A 15,366-nucleotide genomic window follows, 5' to 3' on the forward strand; every position below is an offset into this window, starting at 1 on the left:
GAGTAACTCAGCTTTTGGCACCTGGAAAATGGAAATAGAAGAAAAAAAAAGAAATAGAATCCATAAGCTTTATTTTCGATCCCTCAGCCCACCTAGCTGTTAATTATGTGAATCAGTGCCACTCAAAACCTATCTAAAACTAGAACCCATGATAAGCCCTCAGTTTCCTTCAGCAGCCACTGTCTGTGTACCTGGCCCTCACATTGCCCACTGCCATTGTGCCCACTCTTCTCAAGCCTTCTCCCCCAGACAACCTTATCTCTTAATTCACTAGGAAAATACAGACCCCCAAATTCCCCACCTGCACACAATGCCATCTCTCTCCACCTACAGTCACCTCGTCTCCTCTAGGCTCAGGAAGAGAGGCTCCCTCACCTTTCTTCAAGGTCACTCCTTCCAAGAGTCCTCCAAGTCCATTTCCTGTCCCCTCACCTCTTCAGTAACTAGGCTACCTTCCCTCTGCTCTTCCTTTTTAGCCTCTCCCTATAAACTATGTCTTTCCTAGCATACAAAACATTCTATTCTGCTTTCTTAAATCAAAACAAAACAAAGCAATCCATCGCAATCACAGGTCCTCCAAGTTCTCCTTTTCTTTACAACTAAGCTTCTTGGAAGAGTAATCGACATGATTTGCTAACACCTTCTTACTTCCCATTCACTGCCTTCACTCTATTGTAGTCTGACTTCTGGCGCCATCACTCCACTGAAATTGCCCTTATCAAAGATACCAACTGGCTCTTTCTTGCTAAGTCCAGTGCTTCACAGTAGATAGCAGGGATCAGCACGTTCCCCCAAGGACCTGGCTCCTGCCCGACCCTGCCCCGCAGCATCATCTCCTTACAAGCACTTGCCCCCTTGCGGTTGTGTTTTCTGCTCACATTACCCAAGGTTCTCTCCAGTTCCCCTAAGCCACGCCCTCTTTCCTCTCTGTCCCTTTGCTTGTGCTCTTCCCTCTGCCTGTAATGCTCCTTTCCACGTTCTTCATTCCTGAGTTACACACGTCTTGGCTCAGGTACCTCCCTATTCTCTTTGGAGGTAAAGAGTTATTTCTAACTGAGATGGGAGAGGAAAAAAATGGCTTCCACCACTGGGCAGCACCATGGCCTCCCTGACGCTTCCTGCGCAGCACCAATAGGTGTCCCCCGGCTGTAGCCCCTCAGGAGGTTCGTGCTGCTTTGCATTCTACTAGAAAGGCTACGTTGGCTCCTCACTTAAGTGCGGATTCTCTATTAGATCTGGATGCTAGTAAAAGGATCATTTTCTAGGGACTCCTACCTGAAATGGAGTGAAATGTGAAAGTTCTATTTAATGCACGTCCTTGTTTCCTATACTACCATATTTCTCACATTTGCCTGATTGTGAAAATCATCTGGTGTTTTTATTGAAAATGCAGATCTCCGCTCCACTGCACTCCAGCCTGAGAGACAGAGTGCGACTCCATCTCAAAGAAAAAAAAAAATGCAGATCTCTGGGCCCCACCCCTACCTGGGGAATCAGAATCACCTCGGCAAGGTCTCATTCTTATGCATCACACGTGTTTTGAGATCTCATTATCTCCTGGGAGGAAGGTCTGTGAGTTGTGGCTGGCAAAACCAATTACCTGCCAATTACCTCTTGAAAGAGCAACACTGTGCTTGCTGAACTGCAGAAACTGGGGCAGTTGAGCAACATCTGAGATCAAGGCAAAACAAAATGCTTGGTAAACTTCCCCTCATGAATGAGTTCTTGGCTGGCACTCCTTATTTTTTTCCAGGGTGGGATTTCTTCAAATGAAATATGAGCATTTTGCACAAGGTACGAAGGGGAAGGGAGAGGGGAGTTTTCTGGGTCCTGGTAGCACTCTTCTATCTCACAGTGCTGCCATGCAATCCCGACACTGTCGTTCAAGTTTCAGGGCATCTGGTTGAGTGGGGTCATTAGCCCTCACAGAAAGGTTGAGCACAGGGCTCCATCTCCAAGTCACTGAAAGTTTATGATGTGGACTTGGATATTCCCCTCATTGCTTCATTATTGCTCAGGGACCCTAGTGACATCTTGATGAAAAGGCAGGATTTTCAGTATGTAGTTTCTCTTGCCCCTATCAAGTGAAACCATATGGTCCTCAGCCACCAGGGATAGAATATGTGTTGGAGGATAAAGCAGGATTCATTTCTCCAAGTTGGGGTCAAGAAATGGAAGCTGAGGTAAAGAAGGGCGATGGTAGCCTCTGTTTTTAGGGACATCTGCACACAATGAACTATCATTAAAGCACCAGACTCATCCTGATCAGTGCTTCTCCCAGAGGGACCCAGGCCACCAGGCTTCCTGTTTCTTACACCTAACCTGACTTGAGGAAACCCCCCCTTTTTTTTTTAAAACAACAACAACAACAACAACAAAGTTTTGCCCCATTGCTTAGGCTGGAGTATAAGTGACGTGGCACAACCATGGCTCACTACAGCCTTGAGCTCCTGGGCTCGAGTGATCCCCCTGCCTCAGCCTCCCAAGTAGCTGAGATTACAGGTGGGAGCCACTGCACCTGGGCTTAGGGCACATTTTATTTCCAACTTAAAACAACATTATATGTATATGTTACATATTAATAATACATAATACATACAGCAAACAATGCTATATGAACACCTTTATGGTTGCATTTTTACTCATATCTTTTTTTTTGAGATAGAGTCTCGCTCTGTCACACAGGCTGGAGTACACTGGCATGATCTTGGCTGACTGCAACCTCCGCCTCCAGGATTCAAGCAATTCTCCCTACTTCAGTCTCCAAAGTAACTAGGATTACAGGCATGCGCCACCATGCTCAGCTAATTTTTGCATTTTTAGTAGAGGCGGGGGTTAGCCATGTTGGCCAGTTTGGTCTTGAACTCCTGACCTCAGGTGATCCTTCCGCCTCAGCCTCCTAAAGCGCTGAGATTACAGGTGTGAGCCACCACGCCTGACCCATATCTTTCTTAATTAACTAGGACAAATTCCTAGAAGTAGAATATACATTTTATCTTTTTCCTTTGACTTTTTCCTTCAACATTTAAATTCCAGGGTACATGTGCAAGATAAAATGCACATTTTAAAATTTTGATATCTATTCCCACATTGCCACTTTCCTCCCCCAAAGGGATACCAATATACAATCCTATTGCTTACCTGTATATTAAACAACCTTTGTCAATTTTATAGATAAAACAATGTATTTCATATTTTACATTTATTTGATTTCTAATTAGATTGAAGATAGGTATCATACACTTAGGCGAAATTTGTATTTCTTCTTTTCCAAATTATCCTGTCCTTTGCCATCTTATTATTGGGGTGTTTATATGTTTTTAGAATTAATCTGCAAGAGCTCTTAATCTGTAAGATTATGCTTTCTTTCTCTGTTATATGTTGAAATATTTTTCCAGTGCTCTATTTTAATTAATTTCATTGAATTTCTTGCCATCTAGAAATTTAATATTCTTACGTGATCATATTTACTAATTTCTTCCTTATAATTTCCTTATTTGGTGCCATGCTTAGAAAACCACTCCTCAACCTAAAGTATATAAGTAATTTTCCTAATGTTTTCTTCCAGCACTTGATGGTTTATTTCACTTGCATCTTCAACTCATCTGGAATTAATTTGGGTAGAAGATGCACGGTAAGGAGCCATCTTTAATTTTTTAAATGGTTAGCCAGTTACTCAGCTTCAAGGGGACATATTATTACCTTGGATCGAAACAGGTAAAATGAGATAATTTTAGTCGGCCTCCTCCAAGATAAAAAAGCCACAGAGGAGTATGGGCTGGAAAATCAAGAAAAGGAGGAGGCTCATTCCAAAAACTGGAAGCTGAAGTTGCCAGAAGTGAATGGTTGCACATTAGGCGTCCCACTCCTCTTTCTCCTTCAAGGTTAGAAAGGGGTATGGCAGCCTTCACTCGGCCATGAAGCTTTACCAGGCAGTGAAGATACAGGCATTAGGAGACTTGATTCCTTTACTTACTTTGACATAAAGGTAGCATGATGCTACCTTAGAATTTAGACGATAATTCCTCTTCCCTTTTCTTCTCATGCCTTGATTGAAAATATATGTTAAATTTACTTACAAACTGTAAAGTGCTATTCAAATATAAAATACCATTAGTACCAATGAACATTTTTATTCAGAAGATATTCCCCATTGGTAATCCAGTCCAAATTCACATCACAACATGATTATTAATTAATCAGTCAAAACACATCCTCATGGAGCAAAGGATTTCTTTATATGGGTTGACACAATGGGCATAGTAGACAATATTCCTTGTTTTTGTGAAAAGCAAGAACTAGCCATATTACAAATATAATATTGTCAAAATCTAGGACAAGATTTCCTTCCACTCTTTGGAGGGTGTCTAAGCTTGGGTTCCCTTGGAGCAGACTCTGCGCAGGGATTTGAGTGCAGGGAATTTATGTGGGAGGGGAAGGAAAGACCAGTAATAGGAGGAGGGGATGAGGGAGGGAGACAGGGAAGGTAAGGCACTGGAGGAAGAAATGCTCCCAAGCCACATCCTGCTGTGGGTGACTGGCGTGTAATCCTGCTGGAGACACTTCAGGATATGGGGGAAAATGCAGGTTCCAAGGGGTGTGGGAGCTATCCCCAGACTCCTGTGAGCCATTGCTGGTGAATTGCACTTATGACATTAATCCTCTGCACAGCTGATCTGCTGCACAGGTAAACAACGCTGGTTTCAGCAGCCAAATACATGCTGGGGCTGGCACTTGGAAGACAGGGTGGCAGGCCCTCAAGTGGTCAGGGTGAAGTGGGTGCTGGCAGAATCCTCTACAGAGATTTCTCCTTTTTATTTCCCCCCTGTTAGAGCCAAGGTCTTGCTCTGTCCCCCAGGCTGGAGTACAGTGGTACAAATACAGCTCACTGCAGCCTCAAACTCCTGGATTCAAGCAGTCCTCCCACCTCAGCCTCCTGAGTAGCTAGGACTACAGGCATGCACCACCACACCTGGCTAATTTACTTTCTCTTATAGAGACAGGGTCTTGCTATGTTGCCCAGGCTGGTCTGAAACTCCTAACCTCAGGAGATCCTCCTAGCTTGGCTTTCCAGAGTGCTGGGATTACAGGCATAAGCCACCACACCCAGTCCCAGAGGTTTCTCATTAATTTGAAATACATCTTACTTATGTACACAGCAATGCTATAAAACGGGAACATTTACTTTCTCCATTGTTTCCTCAGAATGGCAAATCAGGAAAAGTGATAAACATACGTCACATGAAGAATAGGAAACTTCTTTATTAGGTCTTTGGCTTTTTGATATTTGAATATCCAAATATTTAAATCTCCAAACATGCCTAGGAATAACTAAAGCCACCAGGAAATATTCAACTTTTGATACTTCCACTCCATGTTTTTACAGTGTTGTTTATAGTAATTATATACGTATATATATTTTATATCAAATATATAGTAGTACTTATAGTAGTAACATTACTACTATAAACACCGTAAAATCAGTGAAAATATCAAAAGTTGAATATAGTTTATAGCAATATATATTACTATATATATTCACATTTATAGTAATATATCATATATATATTTGACAGAGGGTCTTGCACTGTTGCCTAGGCTGGAGTGCAGTGGTATGATCAGAGCTCATTGCAGTCTTGAACTCATGGACTCAAGAGATCCTTCCACCTCAGCTTCCCGAGCAGCTGGGACTACAAGTGGGTGTCACCATTTCCAGCTAATTATTTTATTTTGGTAGAGACGGAGTCTTGCTATGTGGCCCAGGCTGGTCTTGAACTCCTGGCCTCAAGGAATCCTCTCACCTCAGCCTTCCAGAGTACTGGGATTACAGGTATGAGCCAGCATGCCCGGCCAACAGGAATAATATTAACAATGATATTCTCGTAACATTTTCACATCTGCCATTTCATTTAACTCTCAAAGAAGCCTTATGAAGTAAGGGAGGTCAAACTTCTAGGATATTTTAAACGCCCTGACAGAAAGCTTGCATGCTTAAACCGCTGCTGACATTACAGGCCCAAGGGAATAAGGGGTGGCTCAGATTCAAGAGACTTCCAAGAGCAATAGCTCGTCTCTAAAGTGGGGCATGGGGGTGGTGCTTTCCTCTCATTGTGGGAAAGTGGGAAGAGGGAGTTTATAGGGAACTAAGGAATAGGAGAAAAGCCCCCCTGGGAGCTGGGCTAGGCAGAAGCTGTCACAGTAGCAGCTGGTTCTTGGCCCAGGAAGTGCCCCTGATGTCCCAGGATGCATTTCATCCTCTAGCAGAACCCCTCGTCCCCCACTAAGGACACTGTGCTTCTGGGGAAAACATGGGTGTTTGGGATTTTATTCTCCCTTGACAGCACTGCAGTTGAATACTAGCCATGCTCAATCACCTGTTTTCCAGAATATAACCCTTATGTCTAAGGAAGCATACTTCCTGCAGGAATAGTAAATACCTTCGGAGATTTGCCTTTTGAATGGATGCCATGCCAGGCTGCAGCTCCACTACACAGGTCCATGCTAACTGGTTAGAAATGCCTGCTCCCTGAGTGTGAAACGATTAAAATTAGTGGTTAATAGGCAAAAGCCTTTTGAGCAAGTGATGATTTAATCAGTAAGTGTGTGCCGCTGTGTGACCTGTGTGCATTCGCAAGATTCAAGTGCTGCAGAAAGTTCCAGTCCTCTAACCTCTGAAACTCCCAATTCTCATTTTATCAAGGGCTCAATGTAGAGTAAAATAAACCACACATTCAAAATGTATGGAGAAAGAAACCTTCTGGAAATGGAAAGGTACACTTTATATTCTGGGGTCATACAAGTCTCTATGAGCAAGGCAGAAAAGACATTTCCAGTCAACAGCATTCACCATCTCAGGCCCCTGTCCCTCTACTTTGGGAGAATTATGTTCCTTGCCCTGAGGATGATTAACAAGACGAATATCCCGATTTCATCTCTGCTTTCTATTCCCAGCCACGCAGACATTGTGCTGGAATTTCTATGCTGAAGAATTAAGCTATGTTGTTTGGCAAAAGGGGAAACTGAAAACAATAAATCCATCTCTTTCTACTACTGCTATTATATCACCCACTTTTTTTTAAAAGAAGTTTCTGCTTTGGATTTCTCTGTTGGGTAGGGTGGTGGGTGGGATGGGGTCTCGAGTTTTTCCCAAGTGAAATCCTGGAAATCCTGCCTGAGAGAATCCTTGTGAAAGTTTCATTCACAATGAAAGCGAACTCCAAGGTGGAGGAGGGTGAAGCCGGCTGGCTGGACCCATCACTGAGGCCCCGTGCTGTGAAGAGAGCTCAGCACATTACTCCAACCCTTTCTGGGAGCATGGCCCGGGCTTGGCACTGGTTTGGTGTTCTCAAGTGTGACGCATTCTGCAAACCTGGCTGTGTCTGTGGCCCAGCTCCAGTTCTGCAGGGCTCATCAGCAGACTGGCCCCCTCTCCTAAGGTGTTTTGCAGGATCGCCCTTCAGAGCTAAACACCCACCAGCTGACCACCGTTCCAGGTGATGGGGTTTTGGCTCAGATCAGCCTGGACCAGGTGGACCTCTACAAGCTGGCTTGCATAAACGTAAGTGTCTGCTGCCCATCTTGAAGGCCATCAGCAGGCTTTGGTGGGTTCATATTCAGTGGCATTAGGGATTAAGGCCAGCTTAAAATGACTCTGAGTGTAAACAGATACAGATATAAACTTTCGGGGGAACAATTTGGTAATAGCTAATAACAATCGTTAAAATGTTTATATCCTTTGACCTGATAGTGTTCGTTCTAAGAATTTACCTTAAGGAAATAAATTTATATCCCATGGTATCTTCATTTTAGTGTTGCTTGTAATTGCAAAAAAAGAAAAGAAAAACCCACTTACTGAATAATTGGAGGGTGGTTAAATACATTATGGTAAACTCATCTGGTGGAATAAAATGCTCTACAGTTAAAGACCTGGGAAACACAATAGACTTTTTAAAACCATATAAAAACAATATATGTGGTATCATCATGATTTTGTATGAAAATACATGTGAAAAAAGACTAATGAACATATAACTACATACAAACAGATTTCGGAGTGGTGAGATTCTAAGTGACTTTTGCGCCTCTCTGCGTATTCCAGCTTTTCCATAACGAACACACATACCACTTCTATTCAATAAAAAAAGGTTATTTAAAAATTTTTTCTGGCCGGGCGTGGTGGCTCAAGCCTGTAATCCCAGCACTTTGGGAGGCCGAGACGGGCGGATCACGAGGTCAGGAGATCGAGACCATCCTGGCTAACACGGTGAAACCCCGTCTCTACTAAAAAATACAAAAAACTAACCGGGCGAGGTGGCGGGCGCCTATAGTCCCAGCTACTCGGGAGGTTGAGGCAGGAGAATGGCGTGAACCCGGGAGGTGGAGCTTGCAGTGAGCTGAGATCCGGCCACTGCACTCCAGCCCGGGCGACAGAGCGAGACTCCACCTCAAAAACAAAAAAAAAAAAAAAAATTTTTTTCTACCCACATGCTGACTTTAAGTCCTCATTCCACAGGAAGAATGAGGCCTTTTGGGGGCTCCCACTGACCTGCCCAAGTTGGAATTAGTGAAAAGAGAACTGGGGAACCGGAAGAGAGGAGCTAGAGTGGCTGACAGAGGCTGAGGTGTGAGGTGTTTTCAGTGCAGCAGTTTTGGGGGTCGGGGAGAGTAGAGAAAGGAGCTGAGTTCAAGTTCTCCGGGGAAGTGGGACCACAGCCCAGCTTGGAGAAGGGAAGGTCAGTGAGTTCTGTCCAGGGCAGCTGTCCTCTGGCACAGGGATACTATGAGCATGGCAAAAACTCAATAACCGCAGGTACTGAGGAGTGAGGGCAGCCAGCACCTGCAGGGATGCTGAAGAAGGCAGGCCCGTACACACCCATGACTGCTTTACAGTTGCTTGGTGTCCCTGAAGTGCCTGCTGCCCAGGGAGACGCACTGTTTCCAGTCCCCAGTCCACTGAACGAAGCTGGAACGATGGTGGACCCGTCGTGAACTGGTCAGCGTCATCTACCAGTGATCCTGCTGTCCCTACCGAGCCTCTCCTCACAAGGTCGGCCCAATCTGTGTGTGCCTATGAGCCAGGAAGAGGATACCAGTGACAACATTTATATGGCATTTGATAGTTTACAAATAATTCCCATGAAAATTCAGTTGAGGAGCTCTAGACATTCTTTTCAGGAAACACATGTTTACCATCTGAGAATAGCCACACTGAGGGTGTTCTTCTTCCTCAGCTGTAATTTCACCTGTGACTCTCTCTGCTGCTTTCTGGTGGCTGGAACTGTATTCAACAAGGACAGATAGGTGGCTGTTCTTCAAGCTTTCACAAAATGGGGGGAAAACTATTGGTATTAGTCAGTGAGGAATAAACTAGCTCTTTCTGTTTTTCTTTTTCTTTTTTAGAGACAGGCTGGAGTACAGTGGTGTGATCCTAGTTCACTGCAGCCTCAACCTCCTGGGCTCAAATGATCCTCCCACCTCAACACCCAGAGTATCTAGGACTACAGGCACATGCCACCATGCCCAGCTAATTTTTTTTATTGTTTTGTAGAGACAGGGTCATGCTATGTTGCCCAGGCTGGTCTCGAACTCCTGGTCTCAAGCAATCCTCCTGCCTTGGCCTCCTAAGGTGCTAGGATTATAGGTATGAGCCACCACACCCAATCATTACCCCTTTCTAATGAATCTAGGAAGTGCTATCAAATAATCAGCACCAGTGAATAGCTCCTTAGATTCAGTCAGGTTAACACCGGGGACCCAGAAGAGAGAACCATCAGTTTAGTGTAGACCTGCCAAAGGCAGGTGTTAAAATGGATGGTCCTCTTGCAGACTCGGTTCCTGGCTGGTCATCACCTGGTGAATTTTTCATTTTAAAGTCAATATTTCAAGAAAGCACATACTTAAGAGTCATGTAATTTAACCTCCAACCCAACATGGCATCCCTAAGGACCACCACCCAGCCTCTGTTGAATACTCCTATGATGGGGACCTCACTACCTCTCAGGAGAACATTCAATTTCTGTAGAGATGTGGTTAGAAAGCATGTCCACAAGACTGCGGTGTGGAGGTCAGAAGAGAACATTGGGTTGAAGGGGATGTGACTCAGTTTCAAAGGTGGAGAGTGTGTAGCTATAAGGATACCACATAGGATTACTATATCCAGTTTTTTAGAATTACTTGTTATTTTTCTTCTGATGGACAAACACTATGTAGAGGATACGGAAATGCTTGCATAGTCTTCTCTGTTAGGGAGAGTGGTGCTGGGTAATGATATTGGTTCAGAACATCATTCATTATTTTGTAGATAAAACTAGAAGCGAGTCCTCCATCCCGTTGACTTTGGTTAGCTTGCCACACGAAGCTTCAGTGATGGTGCGTTACATCCATCTCAGCTTCCCTACTAGGTAGTTTGTGCCCTCAAGGAATTGATCATTATAATCTAGACTTGGTTGGTAGCAGGCTGGGGAAGGCTAGGATTGGGAAGCCAATGGGCTTCATTAATGAGTTCATGAGTTCAGTTTGTTTGTAAGTTACTATTTTATGAATATTATATGTCTCCGCAATTGGATTGCATATTCCTTAAGGGCAGGAATTATTTCTTATCCCTCGCTGTGGTTGCAATACTGAGCACACACAAAACCCTCACCAGTTCATGCTCCATGATTATCTGTAGAAGACTATGTTGTAGGTAATACATTGAACCGGTGCTGAAGAATTAATCCAATTAACAATGACCATCAAGCCACTTGTTTTATGCTAATAAAACATCATAATTTAAGGACTACACTGCATTTTTTAATTCCATAAATTATAACTCTTTTAACATATATGAAAGTTTCATATTCTTAAAGTGCTTTAAAATATATTTAATTTTTTAACAAGTGGAAAAGAATGTTCCTTAAAAGGCATTTAATTTTTTAGTGGAAATTAATATTACCAAAAACGTTCTGTGCATGTTTGAATAACAATGTTTTTATCTTCAAGAAATGGGATTTGTATATAAAATACATGTGGAGCACTGAATGCCAAAGTGATGGGTATCCATGGTCAGAATTCAAAATTAGGTTTGCTATGAAACCTGTCTGGTTGGTGTCCTGAGTGAAGAATGATCTCGAGCTGGGGTGGGAGGTGCATTGGGTAATCAGTGCTTTTGAAGGTGAATTTCCTTGCTGTGAAATAGGCTCGGGTTAGTGGTCAGGACAGCCATTCAGACTGACAGGCCCCTGGACTTCCAAGGCTTCAGTGACAGGGACAGGGATGTGGTTGACAAAAATATTCCTCAGACAGCCAAAGAAAGATTTCCACACAGGGATCCTCGGTGTTGTCAAATTGGCTGAAAGAGAAAGTGGAGAGGCATTCAGTAAATAATTCATACTGTCCAGGGACTGTTCCCTGGATTTTAAAAGACAGTTTTGTTTTGTTTTGGGTCTTGCTCTGTTACCCGGGCTGGAGTACAGTCGTGTGATCACAGCTCACTGTAAACCTGGGATTCCTGGGCTCACACGATCCTCCCACCTCAGTCTGCCAAGTAGCCGGGAATAGAGGTGTGGGCCACTACCCTGGGCTAATTTTTAATGTTTTTGTAGAGATGGGGGTCTCACTATGTTGCCCTGGCTGGTCTTGAACTCCTGGCCTCAAGTGATCCTCCCGCCTCAGCCTCCCAAAGCTCTGGGATTACAGGCGTGAGCCACCATGTCAGGAAAAGATAGTGTTAGTGGAGAAAGCTAAAGTGACCTCACATCTCAGCCCACTCAGCCTCTCCACTTCAGGCAGGCATCGGACACTCCACCTGCTGTGATAAATCAGCAACAAGGCTACTCTTCAAGTTCTTCAGAGGAGAATCCACAGCCCAAATCAATAGCTCTAAACTGGCACTTTTTATGGGTAATGAAAGACCTATACCAGTAACAACCAGATTATAGCGTATTTGGAGGGACAGAAAACAATGAAGAATGAAAAGGCTCTTCCCAGGCAACATTCCAGTCTGGAACTTGACTCCATTTCAGCCTGATTCTCCCAGTCTGGTCCCCAAAAGCTTAATAACTCATCAGTAAAACTAAATACCTGAAGAGGACAGAGATCAGTTTTTCAGATCCTTTCATGACTCTTTGCTGGTATCAGGCTTCTGGGTTAATGCAACCTCTTAAGAGAGGCTTATAAATTACAGGCTTGGGGCTCACACCTGTAATCCCAGCACTTTGGGAGGCCAAGGCCAGTGGATCACCTGAGGTCAGGAGTTTGAGGCCAGCCTGGCTAACAAGATTTCCATCTCTACTAAAAATACAAAAATTAGCCAGGCGTGGTGGCACGTGCCTATAGTACCAGCTACTCGGGAGGCTGAGACAGGAGAATTGCTTGAACCCGGGAGGCAGAGGTTGTGGTGAGCCGAGACTGTGCCACTGCACTTCAGCCTGGGTGACAGAGTGAGACTCCATCTCAAAAAAAAAAAAAAAAAAAATACAACAAAACAAAAAAAAAAACAGGCTTGGGACGAGGGGAAACAGCAGTAATGGGGCCTGGGCTGACCTGATAATTGCTCCTTTCTAGCAACTGCCTTTCCCCACGCGCCAGTGCAGAAGGCCTCACCATCTCCACTGTCCAGCCAAGAGCTGCCCTGCCACTAACTCATTAAGAAGCGAACGTTCAGAGCTGAGACAGGACAACATGTTATAGAAGTCAGGACAAGAGTTACCTGGAGCACCTCCAAGGTGTAGTGGCTCTTGAGTGCTGCCAGGTGGGAAGGGGATCTGTCCAGCTGTGTAGCTACTGTCTGTGTCCAGTTCCAGGTGCAGGATGTGTTGTTTTATGGTGACTGGGGAAAAGAGGGTGGTTAGGTCTGTCATCGGAGGTGAGCCCTGCTTAATGTCTACACTATTGATTTTGTTTTAATTCCTTCATACCGGACCTGTGGGAACGCCGTTTGCAGGGATTTGGTCAGTTTAGATATAAATTCAATTAACTTCCTCTAAACACCAGGTAGTGCTTTCATGTACATGAATGAATTTTACCCTTAAAATGAATCTGTGAAGAAGAAATGATCATTCCCCATTTCCCAGATAAGAGAATGTGTCTCACTGAGGAGTCTGACAGGATGGCTTGGTTACCAAGAGTTGGGACTAAGCTCTGGTCTCCTGTGTCCAGAGGCCATGCTGATTTCATGTGATCTCGGCTACTTTCTATGAAGACACTGACTTCTGAAAACTGATGCCAAAGACAGTGCCTTTAACTCTGGACACAAAATCCCTCTCATGTTAACGATCTCAGCTAATTGCAATGTAGCTATCTTTTAAATTAGCCAAGAAAATACCTTTTTTTTTTTTTTTAACAAAAGGTATTTTAGCCAATACGGGTTCACAGATCTCTAATATCCACAAGTAATTAATAAAATAACAGACTCTTTTTGAGAGGAAATGCTTGCATTCTACTCATTGGTTTGTCTAAATAGTTTGCATTAATATTAAATGGTTGTTGAAAAAAATAACCCAACAATGAGCCTTAGCAAAAACAGATACTTACTAAACACTGACTGCATATCAGATACTAGGCTAAGAACTTTTCACACATTATCCCATTTAATTTCCACAACCTTAAGCAGCATACCCTATTTTTATTTCCATTTTACAGAAGAGGAAACCATAGGTAAAAAACAATTAAGCAACTTGCCCAAGGTCACACAAGGAAAGGGACGGAACTAAGATTTTACCTCTGTTCTAACTTCAGAGCCAAAATCTAAATCACAATATTATACTATCTTGAAAACTAGCCTAGCTTATTAATGTGCTGGGCTCCAAAAACAAACAAACAAACAACAACAACAACAATAAAACATCCGATAGGTTCTGGAGAATTGGAGGGGGCAACCATGAGTGACAGAAGCATGGCTGGGTTTGAGAATGGACACATTACTCTGGAGGCTGGTCCTGATGAGGCACTATGGATGGAGGGCTGAGGCTGCCTTTGGGAAGTTCAAGTCAGATGGAAAGGAGGCCTGTTTTAGTGCAGGAACAATCAGCTACTGGACAACATACCTGCCACCGAGTGCCACTGTCCATCACACAGAGACTGCTTTGGTGTGACTGAGGTCGAGGTCCCGCCTGCCCCACTGTCCATAGAGGCCGTGACCTGGAACACACATGCATTTTCCTATTTCCTTCAGAAAGGCAGGTGGAGCCGACCTTCCCCCGCCATCTTCCCTCCCCAAATCTGGCCAACTGACCGCTTAAGTGCACGTTAGATTTTGGCCCTCCTCCACTTTTGAAGCATGTGACCACATGGGGTCCAAGGCTTCCAGAGATCTCTCTGCTGCATCCCTTCCAGGCAGGCAAACTGTAAACCAGGGTGGACCCTGGCCTGACCTCGTCACCAATGGCAATGATTCAAATTCTAATTCTAATTCTAATTCAAACCCCGCCCCCATCAGCTCAACTCAAAGGTTACTGATTGGAATCCTCCTTAGCAATTAATGCGTGACAGTGGCTCTGTGCAGGATATGTGAGATGTGGAAGGCAAAGCTACTGGTGGAGGCCTTCAGCCTGCTGCAAGGGCCAGCCAACTGTACTAGTTCCATGCATGGATTATAGAGGGGTTCTCGTCCAAGACATTAAACAAGCAAAATGACTGAGTTCGCACTGAGCATGCATCGAGAGCCAGGCATGCATCTGTTTTGTGCAGAATCCCACAGTCCTGCTTCCTAGATCAGGGTCTCCTCCAGGATTTTCCAAGGGTTGGATCAAGGGGAATGAAATGAGAGGACTAAAATAAGTGTATTTATAAATAATTTACATTTAATTTGCATGTAGCTAGATGGGACAGCCTTTTCACAGGCAATTTTTGAGCTAAACAATGTCACTACTATTATGAAGATCATCAGGTCTTGATTTGTTCTCCTGAGAATAATTCCCTCCCAGAGACTCTCAGTAGAGACTCTCTCCAGCCAGCCCCTCCTCTGAAATACCGGAATTGTCTCAACCACCTTGCAAGTGGATAGTTACTTGCTTCTCTGGGCTACCAGAGACCTCCTCAGACTGAATTAAAGGCTACAATAGAAAGTGTTCTAGGTGCAGCACACCAACATGGCACAAGTATACATACGAAACAAACCTGCACGTTACGCACATGTACCCTAGAACTTAAAGTATAATAAAAAAAAATGTTCTAGGAGTTTGGGGCATTTTATTTTCTTTTGGGATTCTTTTCCACTCACATTTAGTAAACTGTGGAAGGATTGAGATTAAAGAAAATGGCATATTATATCAATCTTTCACTTGAGGCCTCAACTAAAGGTCTTCCTAGAAGAATTTGGTTTTAAAGAGACATCTTTGAGAAGGAAAGAGATATAACTGAGAGTGGTGGAAAGTAAGATATTGACTC

The 15,366-nt window shown here is 43.8% G+C and overlaps 1 protein-coding gene across 4 annotated transcripts in view; it reads right to left on the reverse strand.

Annotated features, from left to right (window-relative positions):
* Positions 1 to 10,769: 10,769 nt before the first annotated feature.
* The window catches only part of LAMA3 (laminin subunit alpha 3), a 271,772-nt gene continuing 267,175 nt past the window's right edge, over positions 10,770 to 15,366 (reverse strand). For all 4 annotated transcript variants that reach the window (XM_023207778.2, XM_023207777.2, XM_023207780.1 and 1 more), the window contains 3 exons: positions 14,025 to 14,118; positions 12,689 to 12,808; positions 10,770 to 11,329 (listed from right to left, as the gene is read on the reverse strand). In XM_023207778.2, the coding sequence (XP_023063546.1) occupies positions 11,184 to 11,329; positions 12,689 to 12,808; positions 14,025 to 14,118 (360 nt within the window). In that variant the 3' untranslated portion in view covers positions 10,770 to 11,183. The remainder of the gene's footprint in view (positions 11,330 to 12,688; positions 12,809 to 14,024; positions 14,119 to 15,366) is intronic.

Source organism: Piliocolobus tephrosceles, chromosome 18 (genome assembly GCF_002776525.5).
Source record: "Piliocolobus tephrosceles isolate RC106 chromosome 18, ASM277652v3, whole genome shotgun sequence".
Taxonomy (NCBI): Eukaryota; Metazoa; Chordata; class Mammalia; order Primates; family Cercopithecidae; genus Piliocolobus; species Piliocolobus tephrosceles.